Source organism: Carettochelys insculpta, chromosome 4, assembly GCF_033958435.1.
Source record: "Carettochelys insculpta isolate YL-2023 chromosome 4, ASM3395843v1, whole genome shotgun sequence".
In the NCBI taxonomy this organism is placed as follows: domain Eukaryota; kingdom Metazoa; phylum Chordata; order Testudines; family Carettochelyidae; genus Carettochelys; species Carettochelys insculpta.
In genome coordinates this window covers 30,664,194-30,681,350 of record NC_134140.1, presented here as the reverse complement: position 1 = coordinate 30,681,350, position 17,157 = coordinate 30,664,194, and the positions used below count along the sequence as shown (strand labels likewise).

The 17,157-nt window shown below is 42.4% G+C and overlaps 2 protein-coding genes across 2 annotated transcripts in view; one reads left to right on the top strand and one right to left on the bottom strand.

Annotated features, from left to right (window-relative positions):
* Positions 1-8,174, top strand: part of FAM184B (family with sequence similarity 184 member B) — a 67,491-nt gene extending 59,317 nt beyond the window's left edge. Inside the window, exons 14-18 of the mRNA XM_074992538.1 lie at positions 2,592-2,735; positions 5,127-5,244; positions 5,745-5,849; positions 6,698-6,900; positions 8,053-8,174. Of these exons, the coding sequence (XP_074848639.1) occupies positions 2,592-2,735; positions 5,127-5,244; positions 5,745-5,849; positions 6,698-6,900; positions 8,053-8,143 (661 nt within the window). The 3' untranslated portion in view covers positions 8,144-8,174. The remainder of the gene's footprint in view (positions 1-2,591; positions 2,736-5,126; positions 5,245-5,744; positions 5,850-6,697; positions 6,901-8,052) is intronic.
* A 5,342-nt stretch (positions 8,175-13,516) lies between these two features.
* MED28 (mediator complex subunit 28) lies at positions 13,517-16,873 on the bottom strand. The gene is made up of 4 exons (XM_074992539.1): positions 16,678-16,873; positions 16,412-16,478; positions 14,270-14,382; positions 13,517-13,888 (listed from the first exon to the last, which is right to left on the bottom strand). The coding sequence occupies exons 1-4, from the start codon at positions 16,840-16,842 to the stop codon at positions 13,691-13,693; spliced, it is 543 nt and encodes a 180-aa protein (XP_074848640.1). The 5' UTR covers positions 16,843-16,873; the 3' UTR covers positions 13,517-13,690.
* Between the last annotated feature and the right edge of the window lie 284 nt (positions 16,874-17,157).

Genomic DNA, 17,157 nt, shown 5'->3' with positions numbered 1-17,157 from the left:
TGAATGCATGGAGTAAAAGTGGATGGCCCAAATGATCAGTGTTGGTCATAATACAAGTTATTTGGTTTCACCCCTTGCTAACTCATCCACTGGATCAGACAAGGAACTGCTAGCATGGTATGAGGTGTGATGCAGTGCCAGCAATCACAGGATCCCTGGATTGCTTGAAGATCACACACTGGAGGAACTTGTGCGGGAAGGGCAATAATAGTACTTTAAATTTTAAAGTGCCCTATGTGTGTGTAAGTGTTTGGCCTTTGATAGTTTTCCTTTCAGGACATTGCCTCTCCCCTCTCTTTTTCTGCAAGCTGTTTTGCAGATGGAAGTTTAGACTTATGATTGCTGTAGTTTACAGTCATGGCTCACATGAGCTGGGAAGCAGGAGTACAGACCAGGCCCACCACAGAGAGAAGAGATTTGTATAGGCTGGGTTTTCATAACTGCTGTTCTTGAAAGTTGTAATTGCCAAGCAGCAGAGCAAATTCTTCTAAAAGTGGGGTAATAAGATTTCCAGGGTACAGGTTGAACCGCTCTCCTCCAGCACCCTTGGGACCTGCCTGGTGCCAGATGAGAGAATTTGCTGGATGACAGGAGGTCAATATCTTCTAGCACACTATCAACACTTCTACTGCTTCCTGGGCTCTTAAAAGACATTTAGGGGTAAATTAAAGCTAAATAACAGCACAGAACACTGAGATCCAGGACCAGCGACTGCAAACAAACTTATGGGATCACAGGAAACTTGCCCACACCCATTGTAAGTGGTTGTCGGGCTAACTAAAATCATGCCGGCGTTCCCAATCAGAAAAGTTCAACCTGTGTCATTAAAATGATAGTATATATAAAAACATGAGATCAAATTGTTTGGTGCTTGGCTGCAGAAAAAAGTGTTAGATGTCATGGCCCACATTTGAGAAAATGCCCTGGATTTTTCCCTTCGGTTGTCCCCAGGTGAAAGAGGTCAGATAAACGTGAAATTCTGTTGCACTCGAAAGGGTCATTTATGGCCATAATGACACATGCAATATAAGCCCCGTACTCCTGATATCAAACCAAGCATAAAGTATTTTTCATGAGGTACCATGGCCAAATTAAAAACAGAATCAAAGAGTTTCAGCTTAAATTCCCAGATCCCTCAAACAACTAAACCTAAATATTGGTAACAGGGAAGCCACATAATATACTGTCACTTTGAACTTCAAGACTGACAGTTGTTGCAGTCCTTAGTGTTTCTCTGGTGCTTCAAACTAAAGAGAGGCAGAATGCTAACAACATAATGTGGGCCAGGGCACCCTTAATAAGAATGCAACTTGGCTCAAGCTTAGGCTCTGTAGCCAAAAGGCTCGCTTTCTCTTCTCAGAGCTGATTGCTTTAGATTCCACTGGAAGTTCTTGTAGTCTCATATCTAGTTATGGGTTCCTTTACCTGATTACCTAGCCCAATCTAGTCAGTTACATCTACTTTAATCTGGGAGCTCAGCCCTAAATTCAACTACAGTAGGGCTACGTCTACACTGCAAGATAAATTCAAATGTATTAAGAAATCGATTTTATTATGCCGTTTTTAAAAATTCGACATATTGCTTCCACACTGAAATCACTGAACATCGACACCAAACGTCGCATGCATTAAGAGAACCTATCCCACAGTTCCCTCATCCCCGCATTCTGAGCTGGGAGCCAGGTGCTTCAGCTCTAGTCAGTTCCCCAGCTCCTCCTAGGAGCAAGGAGCTGGGAGCCAGGTGCAGCAATGCTGTCAGTTTCCTGGGTCCCTGCAGGTTGGGGGACCTGGGAAACTGACAGAGCAGCAGCCCTGGTCAATTTCCTGGGTTTCCCAAGCTGCCCGGCCTTGGAGACTGACAGCACAGCAGCTCTGGTCAATTTCCCAGCTCCCCCAAGCTGCAGGACCTGGGAAACTTACAGAGCAGCAGCCCTGGTCAGTTTCCCAGCTCCTGCTAGTAGCAGGAGGCTGGGAGCGAGACACAGTGCGTAGTCTTGTGGGATACATAGGGGATGCTTTTGAAGGCTAATAAATTCGAATGAAAGAGATGGTGCTTCCACACTAGCCTTTATTCAACATTTTAAACTTGAGATTGATGCTATACCTGTCCGCTACTATTGACATTTTGTTATCGCTATTAGGGCAGACTAAATCGAGCTAATGACATTTACAGTAAAGACAGTGATGTTTTAATGTCAAGCTAACTCCTTCAAATTCAATTTGATTTCATAGTGTAGATGCAGCTAAGGAGAGGTTAGCTATAGAAGGAGGACCGCATGCTTCACACCCTAGATTCTACAGGTGCTGCACTTGTAATAACTGGTTGGATAATAAATGCAAACAGCAATACATGTCTTGCAATCCTGTAAAGGAGGTATCAGTACACAAGGCACAGTATTTGCACTAACCATATCATACCTTGGAAAAAAACAAGAAATATTATTCATCATCCTCATCACCTGTGGTTGTGAATCCGGCATCTCCCACATGGTACGCAGGCCGGGATACAGCTCTTATAAAGTATTATGCTGATGCACCCTGGTGTTCACACAGCACTTGAGTATTACCTAATTTTAACACCATTTTGACAGGCTACTGGAGGACCTCGAAGTCGAGCACAAAAAAGAATTGGACATCTTGAAACAGGATCATCGTAAGGAAATCCAGAGCGTGGTATCTGATTTCAGCTGTGCTCAGGCCCATCTCCAAGCAAAGATTGTCTCCCTAGAAACCGAGTAAGTGATTTTCATAAGACACATTAAGAGTGTTTCACTATATCAGTGATAAGTATTAATTATTGTTAATTGTTGTTTTCATTATAGCTGGGTGGAATATTTTAAGTGTTGGAATAACAGTGTATTGTATAACTATTTCCCAGGAACTCAAACAAGGCACAAATGTACTCTAATAAAGCACAGATATTCCTGACAGTGTAAATCTGTACAACTATAACATCAGTACCAGTTACATAAACCATGGCCTACTGTACTCACGCGCCTCATTAGTTTTCTCTCTAAAGTAATCTACCTTGTGTGATGATGCCAGAGGTCCTGATCCTACAAAGAACTTATACCTATATTTAATTGAGCTTCAGAAGAACTATCTACATCAGTAAAGTTACGCAAGTGCATAAGTATTTTTTTAGGATGGGTCCAAAGTGGGAGTGACAGAGGATAAACCATCTACTTCAGTGGTTCCCAAACTTTTTGGCATCACACCCTTACCACCTCTGTCATCCAACTCCCCTTTAACAAAAAATTCAATTTGTAATTCAAAATAAACACAAAAACTTGATGTAAAAATGTTATTTAAAATTAAAAATAAGCACAAAAAGGTTTTTTTTGGCCCCTTGCAGGTGTCTGGTACAGACCCAGCTGGCCAGCTGCCTGAGTCCCATGCCATCCGCCAGAGCTGTAGGCACCAGTTGCCCTCCTGCCTGAGACCTGTGCCGCCAGAGCCACCCATCCAAGCCACCCACCTGCCCACGCCCCGAGCCCTGCACTGCCCAGACCAGCCGCCTGCCCACCAACTACCCACCCCCAACCACGGGCCTGCCACCCAAGCCCCCCCGCTGACAGGGCCAGCCACCCGCCTGCCAGCCCAAGCCGCTTGAGTCCCATGTTGCTGGGGCCAGCTGCCTGCACGAGCTGCCCAAACACTGTGCTGCCGCGGCCAGCTGCCAGCCCAAGCCGACCGAGCCCCTCCCCTCCCACAAAGCCAGGCACCACAAGCCCACTGCTCTTACCCTATCCCCATCCCCCATCATCTGAACCAGGCACCCCCAATCTAACACCATTCTCCTTCTCCTCCTACTCCCCCCTCAAGACACATTCAACCACTTTTGCAGGAGGCAGATAGCTCCATGTGAGTCTTTGCCGGCTGCCTGCTTTTTATAGTGGCTGCGCTGGGTCATCCATGTAAAATAGTAGGGGGCTGAGAGCTTGAAACAAGGGCCATCTTTTTGTTCAGGTGGGGGGTAATGCGGGGGGGCTGGGTCATCTTGCCCCCCCACCCAAATTTCTTCACATCCCCCAGTTTGTGAAACCATGATCTAATTGCTGGCAAAAAGCTTTGCCAGCTTCAGAGAAAAAGTGCTCTGTAATTGCAAAGGGGTTATTGGATAATTATTATTTTTCATTACTAATTTTGATTTACAAATGTTAAAAAGGCACCTACCTGAAACAACAGGAACTCCTGACATAAGTTTAAAAACATTATTACAGGTTGCACATCCAAAAAAACGCTCATTATCTGGTCCGGCACCATCCCTCATCCAGCGGGACCAGGGACACTCCTGGACCAGAGGGCTAGGGCAGGAGGGCCAGCTAAGCTGACCTCCCAGCAGCCACACAGGGGACTGCAGGGTTGGGACCAGAGGCACCATCTCCAGTAGTCGTAGAGGGGAGCAGACGGCCCCACACACTGCATTTTTGCGTTGCCACTAACCATGTGCACACACCCCCCAGCCCCCAAATCATCAGCCAGACCTCCCCACACACGTTCACTGCTGGTAGGCTGGAGACTGGCAAGCAGGGATCTGGTCAGCAGCAGGTCTGATGTGTGTAGGGGACAGAAAATATGGTACAATATGCCTGTTTTAACAAAAAGTCAGGGCACCACAGGAGGGCTTAAACACTGACCATCTTTTAAAAAATGGGACATCTGGTTACCCTAGTGGGATACCCTAACCCAGCTGGTGAGGCTGGAGCGCTCATGTCTCAAAAAGTTCCAACTAAAAAGAATAAATAAAATACATTCTCTATCGTGTAAGAGCACTCCTGAATCATGTCAAAATTTATCTTGTATGGCTTAAGGGGAGTGGCTAGCACAGCCCTTGCTCTTATACAGAGTCCTACTGACAACATGTCCTGGCTACACCTTTTTTGTGTACAGAATTGCCTTCTGCTGAACTTTGTCCCCCCCGCCACGTTTAAGGAGTGCGTTTGCTCCAGCACATCCCTCTTTTTGAAAAAATAGTTTTGTCCAGGCAGACCTGATTATTTTAGCATTCAGGATGAGGGCTCATGATGGGCCAAGAAGTGAGAGAGCCTGGTCTCAACTCTTGGGCCTTGAAGAAAGTTGTTTTCTGATCTGAATGAAAGTGTTGATATTTTTACTTGACACAGACTTAAAGAATTAGAAGAGAAACCAAAAAAGCGAGAGCCTAGGCCAGAAGATATGCACCTTATAGGCTGCTTGCAAGACAAATTAAGTGAGAAAGAAGAGATCATCAAACAACTGATGGTGAGCATCCCTTCATGGATCTGCACTGTATGTGTGTGCTGGGACTGAAGTTGATGGCAAACCGTCCATGGACTGCTGTGATATAGTAGGAAGCTCTTAATTAATCCAACTGGTATTCCAGCACTATATTGATAAAACTGGGCTACCATGCCATACACTACTTTACATATACTTCTGCCCCATTCATAGCTGATTTTCACTTATTTGACTTGCCAATATTTAGACATACATTACTAGTAACAAGAGGAGAAAATACTCCATTTCACGTGATAGTGAATTTGCTTTAAAGCATTGCATTCAGCCTTTCAATCTTTTTTCATAGGGTATTTTCAAGTGCCAAAGACCAATACATAGGTCCAGTTCAGAAGTAACAATTTCAGATTATATGAAAGGTCCCGTCCACTAGTCATTTCACACTAACTCTTCAGGATCTTGCTCTGGGCCATTCTGCTCATGGTACACTTCCATACAAGGATGCAAGTGGTTTTATTTCCTTTCAGGAGGGAAGAAAATTTCAGCATTTGCTTTTACCCAGCACTCAAGCTCATCGGAATAGATCTTTTTCTTTCAACCCTAATCCTGGATGCTTAACTCCTTCCATGAAGGTAAGAAAAACAGTTCAAGTAAAATAGTAAATCATGTTGTGGTTGAATTTGAACTCATACCGGTGCTCAAATTCCCTGGAGGGGAACGTACCAAGAATAAATGAAAAGAGATTCTTCAGTACTTCCGCTAGTTCATTCCTAATACTTCAGTCACCCTAGTGATGCTTTCCAGTAGAAGTAGCATAAAATTCCATAAATGCTAACCTAGAATCAGGTTATGGCATGGGGCATGATGGTGGAGGAAAAAGGGTGGCCCAGTGGCTGAGAACACTAACCCCAAATGATGTTCAACCTAAAGGGTCTGTAGGGCAGCTACTATACTTCTAGAGCACGAGTGACAGCACACCTGTAGCAGTAGAGCCAGTACTGAAGGAATGCCCTCAGTGACTGTAGTGGAAACAAATAAATGTCAAGAAGTGGCTGTGCTTACTGCCAAAGTCACTTGGCCACGCTGAGCTAATGTCAGCAGATTTGGGGATCTCTACAAAACTCCCAGAGTCATGGCACTTGAACAAATTTAAAGTCAAGTGAGCTAACCACTTGCTTGGGGTGGACACCATCCACTTCTGATGGTTCCTGGCAGCCTCTTTATAACACCTACAGGAGAGATTTTAATTTAAATGTTACAACCAGAATTTTCAAAAGCTATAAAATTTTGGGACCCTCCATTTTTGGATACCCAAAGAGAGAGACAGAGACTATCCATGACAATAGTAGAAAAATCCAAAGACTTGGCTCAGTGATAAGTTTGGCCCAAACTGTCTTGGAATGTGCTTGTGTAGCATTAATAGTATCATCCATGTGTAAGAATGTGTGAATAATGTACATTTGTGTTCTCACAATAAAAGCCAAAGAAACTGAACGAGGTGCCAAGTCGTGTCGTCAGTGTTCCAAATTTAGCCTCCTACGCGAAGAACTTTTTGAGCTGTGACCTAAGATCAAAGAGAACTGCCCCTCCAATAACAAAATCTACAAGTTTAGACCAGAGTGCTGGCTGCACCAGGGCCGGCTGTCAATCAGTGCAGTCCTCTGACAATGGCCATGCCACAAGGTAAATGTATACTTTGTAGAAACTTGATTATGAATTAATTAATATTTAGCATTTTGCAAGTGCCCAGAGAGCGTTAGGGATCTCATTAAAAAAATGCTGCAGGTCCTCATTCTACAGAGATCTTCTCTGCCTGGAAGAATTTGCCACTGAAATTCCTTATGGCTCAAATCATACAGGTGAGGCTTGTCCCTGGACTATACCAACTCACATGGTGTCAGCTCCATCTATGCCATGTGTTTAGTAGCTCAAGTATTTTTGGTTACCTCCATAAGAATTTTAGCAACAAAGCAGTTCTTCTAAAAAATAATAAATAGGGCTGCCTATTAATCACTTAACACAAAAATTAATAATGATTAATCAGTTTTAATTGCACTGTTGAACAACAAAACATGAACTGAAATTTATTAAATATTTTGGATTTTGTCCACATTTTCAATTATATTGATTTCCTTTACAACATGATACAAGGTACACAGTGCTCATTTTATAACTATTTACACAATAAAAACAATAAAAATAATTGTATTTTTCAGTTCACCCGTCATCAGCATGGATGCATGTCCACTGTAATGGTGGTTGAAGCACAAAGGGACATCTGAACTTGTAGCACATCTGGCACATAAATACCTTCCAGTGCTGGCTACAGTTCTGCCATGGGAATGCCCATTCTCACTTTTAGGTGACATTGTGGAGAAAAAAAAAAAAAAGCCCAGCAGCATTATCTCCTGCAAATGCAAACTAATTTGTTTATCTGAGCGATTTGCTGAACAAAAAAAGAAGGATGGAGGCTCTAAAGTTTGACACTGAGAAATAAAACAATGCAGGTTTTTTGATACATAAAGAGATTGTGCTCCAGTACTTGTATTAGGTGACTTGAAAAAAAATTGGTTTTTTATGGTACAAATATTTGTAATAAAAAATGAGTGCTGTACAGTTTGTATTCTGTCATAATTGAAATCAATACATCTGAAAATGTAGAAAACATACAAAATATTTAAATAAATAGGATTCCATTATTAACAGTGAATTAATCACAGTTTTAATCATGCAATTAATCATGATTTTTAATCTCAACAGCCTTAAAAACAAATAAAATGCAGAAATCTATTTAACAAACTCTCAGGTAATGATAATATTTCTCTCTTTGCACAGGACACAAGCCAACCAAGCACCCGCAAACAAAGATGGCCAGAAACAAGACCCCCGTAATCAAGAATGGTTTACAAAATATTTTTCATTTTAAAACCAGTCATTTCCAGAGTGGCCAGAAAAATAACCCATAGATGATTTCATTCTCTTGCAAGAAATGTTAAATCAGGGTACTGATCAGAGGAAAAAAAGTTTGAATTGCACACAGCTTACTAAGAATCTGGTATCCAGATACTAAGGGATTCAAGAGTGCAACTTCAAAGTCCCTTTACTCCCCAAAATTCTGAGGAATAAAGGGACTTTGAAGTACCCTGGGCACTTTGAAGTACCAGCAGGTGAGCCGTGGCTACAGGCAAGCTGGCACTTCAAAGTTTAACACTTCGGAGTTGCCATGGGGGAGGAATTTGCTTATTGAAGTGCTGCATGTGCACTGCAGCACTTTATTAATAAACTCCCAACACCCTACTTACCATCCTCCCTTCAAAGTAGGGAGGGAGTGTAGACAAGCCCTATGAAATTATTAATAACCATTTGTAAACATGAACACAGGCTAGGTGAAAAATTATGGGCACACTGTCACCCCAATAGCCAGCTGTTGTGCAGGAAGAGTCCTTCGTATCAGTATAATGAACTGTTCTACAGTTATGCCAGTTGAGTGCTGAATTTGTTCCCCAGTGACTCCTGGCTCTTATAAAAATACCCTCATTTTATTTTGTGCGTGTTTCAGTATAAGTAGTTTCATATTTATTACATCCCATGCTTTTCTCCATCTTATTGGCTATTTAATATTCAAATAAATTAAGAATTACTTTTAGAGACTGTTTAATCTGATTGTTTCATATTTGTTGTAGAGTGTAGCATACTGACAGACAATATCACAAAGTGCTTTTAGAATTATTAATATAATTAGAACTGGATAATATCACTTTTGCAGTTGTATAAACAGCTCATTACATCACATCATTCTCATTAAACATATTTAAGGATGAATCTGGAGAATTCAGGATAAAATTCAACTGTGAATATTAATAAAATATTTGCTTACAGACCAAATTTGTTTTATACTTGTGTATTATGCAGAATTTTGAACCAGACTCTATACAATTCATGACGTTTCAAGTTTATGAAAAACGGGTATTCAGCTGTATGTCTCTTCAATATTGCTGTTGTGGCTATCTAAGAACCAGGTACACCAATCCACTGGGAGACCCAAATTATCCACATCTTTCACTTTCTTAAAAAGCATCATTCTTGACTGCTGGTGTTCAGGACATGAGTAGCTCATCATTTGAAGGGAGGTTTGCCTAAAGAAATGTGCATCTTACAGCAAATCACCTCCTTGAAACTGGCACAGGTGTATCTCACCCTCATGTCAGACAGCAAGCAGTTCCATAACTCAGAGCCTACTACTGAGACACCACTCAGGCTCCAGGACTTCTGCTCTGTCAGCCTATTTTTCTCTGAAAACAAATAGTTTAGTTCCAAAAGGGACTCAAGATACATTTGTTTCAGGACAGAGTATTTGGTAGCAAAAGAAGGAAATTACAGAACAACTGTCTACTCTGTTGTTTGTACAGCAGCTAACACCACAAGGGGCCTAGGCTGGACTGTAACACTAAAAAGCCTCAAGTTAATAAAATGGTGTGCAGGAAACATGACTGAGAAGTATTGCTGTCTCTAACTGTGCCCAATCTCACACACAATGCCTAAGAAGCACAGATGTTCCCCACACTGCCACAACTGCACCATGCAGCATGATGTCATTCCAGTGCACAGGTTACTCTACAGCATGTTATCTGGGATGTCCTATGCCCCCCTCTATTAGTTTAGTGAATGTGCACCCAGGCCAGTGAGACACTTAGCTACCAACTGCCCATAGTGCGAGCAAGCCTTGACTCTGCTTGCCATGGGTCAGCTTCCCATCTCCACTGGCCACAAGAACATAATACTCCCCAGCCAGGATATCAGACACACCCAGGGAGAGTTCACCTTTTTTAAAATGGACTTAAAGAGCAGCACTGGAAATATTTTTAAAATTTCTCCCCTTTTCACCTCCCAACATACCATCTGGTTTCAATGAAGTAGGAGGTTTTTTGCTCCCACATAGTACACTTTATACTTAACTGCCTGTAAGGTTTGCTGGAGAGGTTTGTTGCATGGATGGGTCCCTGAGATAGAGTGACTGTGGTGCGGTGTATAGTTGCTTGTTAGGGTTTGTTTTAGGTTGGCAGGTTGTCTGTGAGCAATGATAGGTCTGCCTCCCAAGGCCTGTGAAAGTGGGGGATCATTGTCCAGGATGGGTTGTAGATCCCTGATGATGCGCTGTAGAGGTTTTAGCGGAGGACTGTAGGTGATGGCTAGTGGTGTTCTGTTGGTTTCTCTCTTGGGCTTGTCCTGTAGCAGGAGGCTTCGTGGCACACGCCTGGCTCTGTTGATTTGTTTTCTCACTTCCTCAGGTGGGTATTGCAGTCTCAAGAATGCTTGGTGCAGATCCTGTAGGTGTTTGTCTCTGTCGGAGGGGTTGGAACAAATGCGGTTATATCTAAGTGCTTGGCTGTAAACGATGGATCGTGTGGTGTGTCTGGGATGGAAGCTGGAGGCATGAAGGTAGGTGTAGCGGTCCATGCCACAAACCTCGTTGCCAGCTCTGCCCACATATACACACCAGCAACATCATTACAGGACCTAACCGGATCAGCTACACCATCGTGGGTTCATTCAGCTGCACATCTACCAATGTAATTTATGCCATCATGTGCCAGCAATGCCCCTCTGCCATATACATCGGACAAACTGGACAGTCTCTACGTAAAAGAATAAATGCACACAAATCAGACATCAGAAATGGCAATATACAAAAACCCATAGGACAGCACTTCAATCTCCCAGGACACACAGTAGCAGATTTAAAAGTAGCTATCCTGCAGCAAAGAAATTTCAAGACCAGACTCCAAAGAGAAATTGCTGAGCTACAATTCATCTGCAAATTCAATACCCTCAGCTCAGGATTAAACAAAGACTGTGAATGGCTGGCTAAATACAAAAGCAGCTTCCCCTCTCTTGGAGTTCACACCTACAGAACTACTGATGACAACACAACTCAGCCTTCCTGACTGAGCTAACCTCGTTATCCCCAGCCTTGCTCTGGCCTATTTATACCTGGACTTGCAGATTTCCAGGACCAGCATCTGAAGAAGTGAGTTAACTCACGAAAGCTCATGCTCTCAACTTTTCTGTTAGTCTATAAGGTGCCACAGGACCCTTTGTTGCTGTTGACTTACTGTAGACTTTGGCTGCATCTACACTAGCAAGTTCTTATGAAATAGTTTTTGAAAGGAGGGGCACTTTTGAAATATCCAGTAGAGCACCTACAAGCAAAAAGCATTCTTTTAAAATTAAAACAAAAACACAGCACTCCTTTTGAAAGAACTCTTCCACTCCTGTTTCAGGAAAAGCACCTTCTTTTGAAAGCTTCTTTCGAAAGAAGCCGTGTGTAGAACAGTCCTCATGGCACCTGATTTTTGCAAGCCCTGGGCCATTCTTTGGAAGGAGTTGGGGCAGGAGGAGGCTGTGTGGATCCTGTCTTTCAAAAAGATAGTCTTTTTGAGGGGGGGGGGTGCGTGCGTGCGCACTTTCAAAAGTTCTTTTGCAAGATCTCTTCCAAAAGGACTTCTTTTGAAAGATAGCTATGTCTACACTACAGCATTCTTGTTTAGGAGTTGACAGGAGAGCAATGTGTGAGTGATTTAGAGGGTCTTCACAAGAGCTGCTAAATCAATCCTCTGTGGACTGATCACCACAGCGTCAATCTCCTGGTGGCAGAGACAAGCCCATAGTCTTGGCAGCATATGCTACTGTCCAGTCCCATAAGACCTTATTTTTGAGTTTTAATAAGCCAAATATTTTTGTATGTATTGGTATTATAAGTAGAGCGATGAATTTTGCAGTTAAGTGGCAACTGAGGAGGAGCATTTGGGATTGCAGAACCAATATTTTAAGATGTTTTTGCTAAACTGATCAACAGTGAGAGCACTAGTTGATAAATTGTAGTACTGCATGTGTTAAAAAGTGCAAGTCAAAATCTGGGTCCAGTGAACAACTAGAAGCCTCATGGGGAACAGCAAAACAAAAAAAAAAACACCCCTCAAAACTGCCCTTGAAAGACAGTCAGTTTCAAGTAGATGAAAATTGTTTTCCATTCAAGGTCTTCCCTTTCTTGTTCCCTGGGACAGACAAAAAAAGGACACAGTAGTTAAATGCAAAGTAGATGACCACACAGATTAGATCGTTGCTTTTTAAATGAACTCAATCAAGTAACCTGCTCCTGTACATGCAGCAAGCAATAGGCGTTTGTTACTAACTTACTTTGTGACAGCCTGCCCCGTCCTTGTGTTAAACACATAGCAGTCCCTACAGGACAATGGGAACTTCCAAGTACTGTCCAACTCAAGCAGATGGCTTCCTTGAGTCAATGGTTTGAAAAAAGAGAGAACATTTAGCTCAAGAAGTTGGAGTTTATATTACCCATGTTGCACCTTCTCTCCACTGATGGCAGAATGAAGTTAATTTAAACCTACTCTCTAAAGGGAGTTTAGTTTACATTCCCCTCCTGCAGTAATGCTCTTAGAGCACACTGGCAAGCACAGAACAGACAAACTTTCTGGCTCCCTCATTTAGGTTTCAGCTAATTAGCCACAATACACAATCACGCAGTACTTCTCCACTGGCGCTGCACTTCAGCTGCAGCAGCCTGAAACTAGTACCACTCAATTTCCAACTACTTCGGCAAAATCTGCTTTGATGAGGAAAGCCAACAACTTTCTTCCAAGCTGCCACACCCTTAAACTGAGTGGGTATAGTTTCATGAGGAAAAGAAAGTGTCATATTTGGAGGCCATTGGAAAGGTAGAAAAGGACAAGCCTTATGCTTTGATGTACATGACTAGAAAATATTAAATATATCTCCACCCCTTTCCAACAAGCTCTCCTGCAAGATTTAAAAGCATCAGATGTCAGAGCATTTTCCCATTGGCACCACACCCCATCACCTCTTTTTAGTCATATCTACACTAGGAAAAGAGATGTATTTTTGACACTTCTCTCCCAGATGAAGGCAAGTCCTTTCGCCATAGACAACAGAATCCTTGATTTGACTTAATTTACCAATCTCAGCAATAAGACTGCACTATTTTGCCAAGATTATAGGATATGAAATGATTAGAAACACTCCAAGTGACAAGTATATAATAAGGCCACACTTGACTTCAACAAAAACTCTGCAAGTACTTCTGTAGCAATAGTGCCTTAACTGAACTTTAGGACTGTTCCATCAGTTTCTCAAGTAATAGGAAGTTATTTTGGTGTATTTTATGAAAGTCTACTATAAGTATATATATTTGTCAACACATTTGTAACATGTGGAGAATTTGTTGAGTTGAATGTAAAAACAATCCATACTTTGATAAAAAGTTAAATTACAGAGTCTTCCCCGTTTATTTTATGCTTGTGTCCTACTGTCATACAGTAAAACTATTTTTATACTACAAATTACATCACATTATATACAAGAGAGAAAGATCAATAATCCATTTCACTTTAAGTTAAATACTACTCAAAGATGTAAATTCAAATGTCTTTCTTCATCACGTTTGCTTCATGGGTGCAGGGATATTAGCAGACGCCTGTTCTAGATAAGCTAGTGGTCCCTGAGGCATTTCTGCTGGTTTTTTGTGTTGCACATTGATGTCTTCTAGAGTCTGCTGCCAGTGACGCAGTTTACTCAAATGCTTCTGAATCAGTGCTTCTTTCCTCTGTAGTTCATTTTTCAATTCTGAAACATCCTGCAGTTGACAGACATCTTGAATTAATAAATGACTTATTTTAACTGTAAAAAGATCTATCATCTTCATGGAAAAAGGGTGTCTGTCTGAACTGCCCACCTATAATAAAGCCCTATATGTATTTACGTAGTTATATACATAATGTTAGGATAGTTAGGAAAATTAGCAAAAATAGGAATCATTTTAAAAATCCAGTGCGCTTGCAGAGGGCAAGAGAACTATTCTACTAAACAAAAACTAAATTTTTAACTAAATATACTATACGACTCAGATTTTCTGTACCATTATGGAACAAAATATATTCCCTTAGTCTCCACAAAGAAGAAAAAATTAAAGTTGTCACAGATAAAGTAAATAGATTAAAAAATGGTAAATTCCTACCTCTTTAATAACTAGCTCGGGTTTCTGGACAGAAAGATGTAATCTTTTTTGTAGGAAAAAACATTCAGTTTGCCTTGCAACATCCAGAAATTTCTGAATACATTGATCAACACCTAAATGAGAGAAATATAACAAGAGAAAGAAGTCAAAGACTAGATTAGTTGCCACAGGAGGAAATTAAGTCAATGTATATTTTGTCCAAGTAGCCAGATATTCAGTATTTTAAAACTACCTAATCTAAAGCTTTTTCCCAAAAGACATTTGAGAAAGCAAATCCAAAAACTTGATTGTAAACGTCTGTATTTTAGGGGCCTGTACATATAAAGTCTGAAGCTCCTATATACTGAAAGCTAAATTTACTAAATATACCTATAAACCATCACCCCAAACCTTTACTTCTGCATGTTCTAAAAGGTGCCACAAGACCTTTTGTTATTCTCGAAGCTACAGACTAACACAGCTATCCTTTTGAATAGTAACACTTACTATCAGTATTTTCTAAGATAAGAAAAAGAATTTGTTCACTTCTGGTTTCACTGCAGCAGGTTAGTTAAAACTTACCTGCTAACAATGGCATCAAAAACTAAGTAAACACATACAAAAATCACCTCTGTAGGGTTTGAGTAAAAATAAAGTAAGTGCATGGTTGTGAAGTCCTCAATTGAAACTATAAAGGGCGTGATCCATAGTCTATGCAGACTGAAGGATGCCTACTACTAAATAAAGTAAGATTTCACTACTCAAAATCGCATATTTATTAATGACTTATGAAATTTAGTTACCCACTACAAGAGTTGTTTTTTGTTTTGTTTTGTTTAATTCCAGCACAGTCCATAATCATCATCTGATATTTGAAAACGAATGAGGAGCTAGTTTTCAAAAGCTTGTGAGTTTCTATTGGAAATGAGACTTCAGCTCTTCAATCCCTCTGACTTTCAAATAAGACTTTTGCTCCTAAATCACTTCTGAAAAATGTATCAAGGGCCTTTTTCTACTTCACACATAACCACAAGCTACTATAAACAAATCAGAATTAGATACTGACTGTTAATGCTGCCATTGTATAAGCAAGATAGCAATCCATGATAAAGCATTTCTCCTAGTGACATGCCTATACACATAAATGAAAGACTTTTTCAGGACATACTGTCAAGGTAGGGAAAACACAAGTTCTCCTTTTCTCCCTTATCTTTTTGCTCAGTCACTAATTCATGCTGCTTTTCAGTTTTATAAACACTTCTTTCTCCCATTGCCAGCTACCTATAACACTTGAAAAATTCTACAGGCCTGGATCTACAATAGGGGCTTTTTAAAATTATAACAGTTAGCACCAATTCAGTGCCATTCGGGTTAACCACATCTGAATCACTGCCACAGAAAATGCATCAGTTGGTGACACCACATTAAGTACCTTGGGCAGATTTTCACAAGTGCCAACATGCCTAACTCTCAGCATTAGATGTTCCTGAAAATCCCACTAGGCACATGGGTGCCTAAATCCTCTTAATCTGGGATAGCAATTTTCTAGCTCATTATAAGGGCTCTTTTACATACTTTGCTTTATCTAATTCTTGACCCCCCCCCCCACCACACTCCTCTGCTCTCTCATTTGCTCACTGTGATGATAATTTTTCTGATTTTTCAACCTTGATTACTATTTTTGGTTCTCTGCGCCTTAAATATTGAGTCTGTTCTGGTATGGCTATGATCTGAACAAGTGGGTCTGTCCCACGAAACCTCATCACCTAATAAATTATTTTGGTAGTCTTTAAAGTGCTACTGGCCTCCTTTTTTGTTTTGATTATATATAGACTAGCACAGCTCTCTCTCTGTTACTATGCACCTAGGTCAACCACACCCATCTTAAAAGGATTAGAGGACACAGTGTTCAGAACCCTGGCAGCAGACACTGAGATCTCCCCACTACTGTTCCCAAATTAGCATAGAGCTGAATGTATTTAGTGTGGCCTTTTCTGATAGCGCCGTTAGCGTAAGTAGCCTCCTAAGCGTACAGGTTCCTGACATGATGTGCAGTTAACTAAAAGGTATGGCTGTCAAAAATTATTAGAGAGAGAACTTTTTTTAAGCACACCTGAATGCCAGCCACGCTGTAGCCAGATTAAAACGCTGGCAGGGGCTTACCAGTTCTAATTTCTTCCTGATCGGTGCCATTCACGTAATCCTGACTCACCAGCGAAGCGAAGCAAGCCTAGATGATTGGGGAAACAAAGACACCGCTTTAAAGGAACACAGGGCACCTGATGCGCGTGTCAATCATGAGCGGCTCCATCTCAACGGGTCCCGAGGGCAAAAAGCGCAGTGGCTTCGTCCCCGCCTGGAACGCCTCAGCCCTTTACACCCCGCAGCTCCTGAGCCTCCCCGCCCTCCCCCAGGCTCCCTTCCCCGACCTCAAAGGCGGCTTCGAGCTCGTCCACCAGCGTGCCGTTCAGATTGCGCGGCCCCGCGGGCGCCGGGAGGAGACCGGCCTGGCCGGGGCCGCCAGGAGGGAGCGGCGGAGGCGGCGGCGGCCCCGGAGGCTGATTTGCAAACATCCCGCTCAGACCTGCCGCCATGACAGGCCGCCTCTAGAGCGAACTGCGCCTGCGCGGGGAGGAACTTGAAGGACGCAAGAGACTTGGCGATTAGGGGCGGGGCCGACGCCCGGGCTAGGCGGAGGGGGGCGGGGCCTGCAGCGTAGCTCCCCGCGGGAAAGCCGCCGGGGCATAGCGCGTCACCGCTGCCGGATCGGGCCGGGAGCGAAGAACGAGCACTGAGCCAGTCGCAGGGGCCGCCGGTGCCCAGAGCGGGGATGGCTGCAAGCAGCGGCTCGCGGGTCTTCAGCCGCCTTAGGAACTAGGGCCACGCCCCAGGCTCGCCCACAGCTGGCA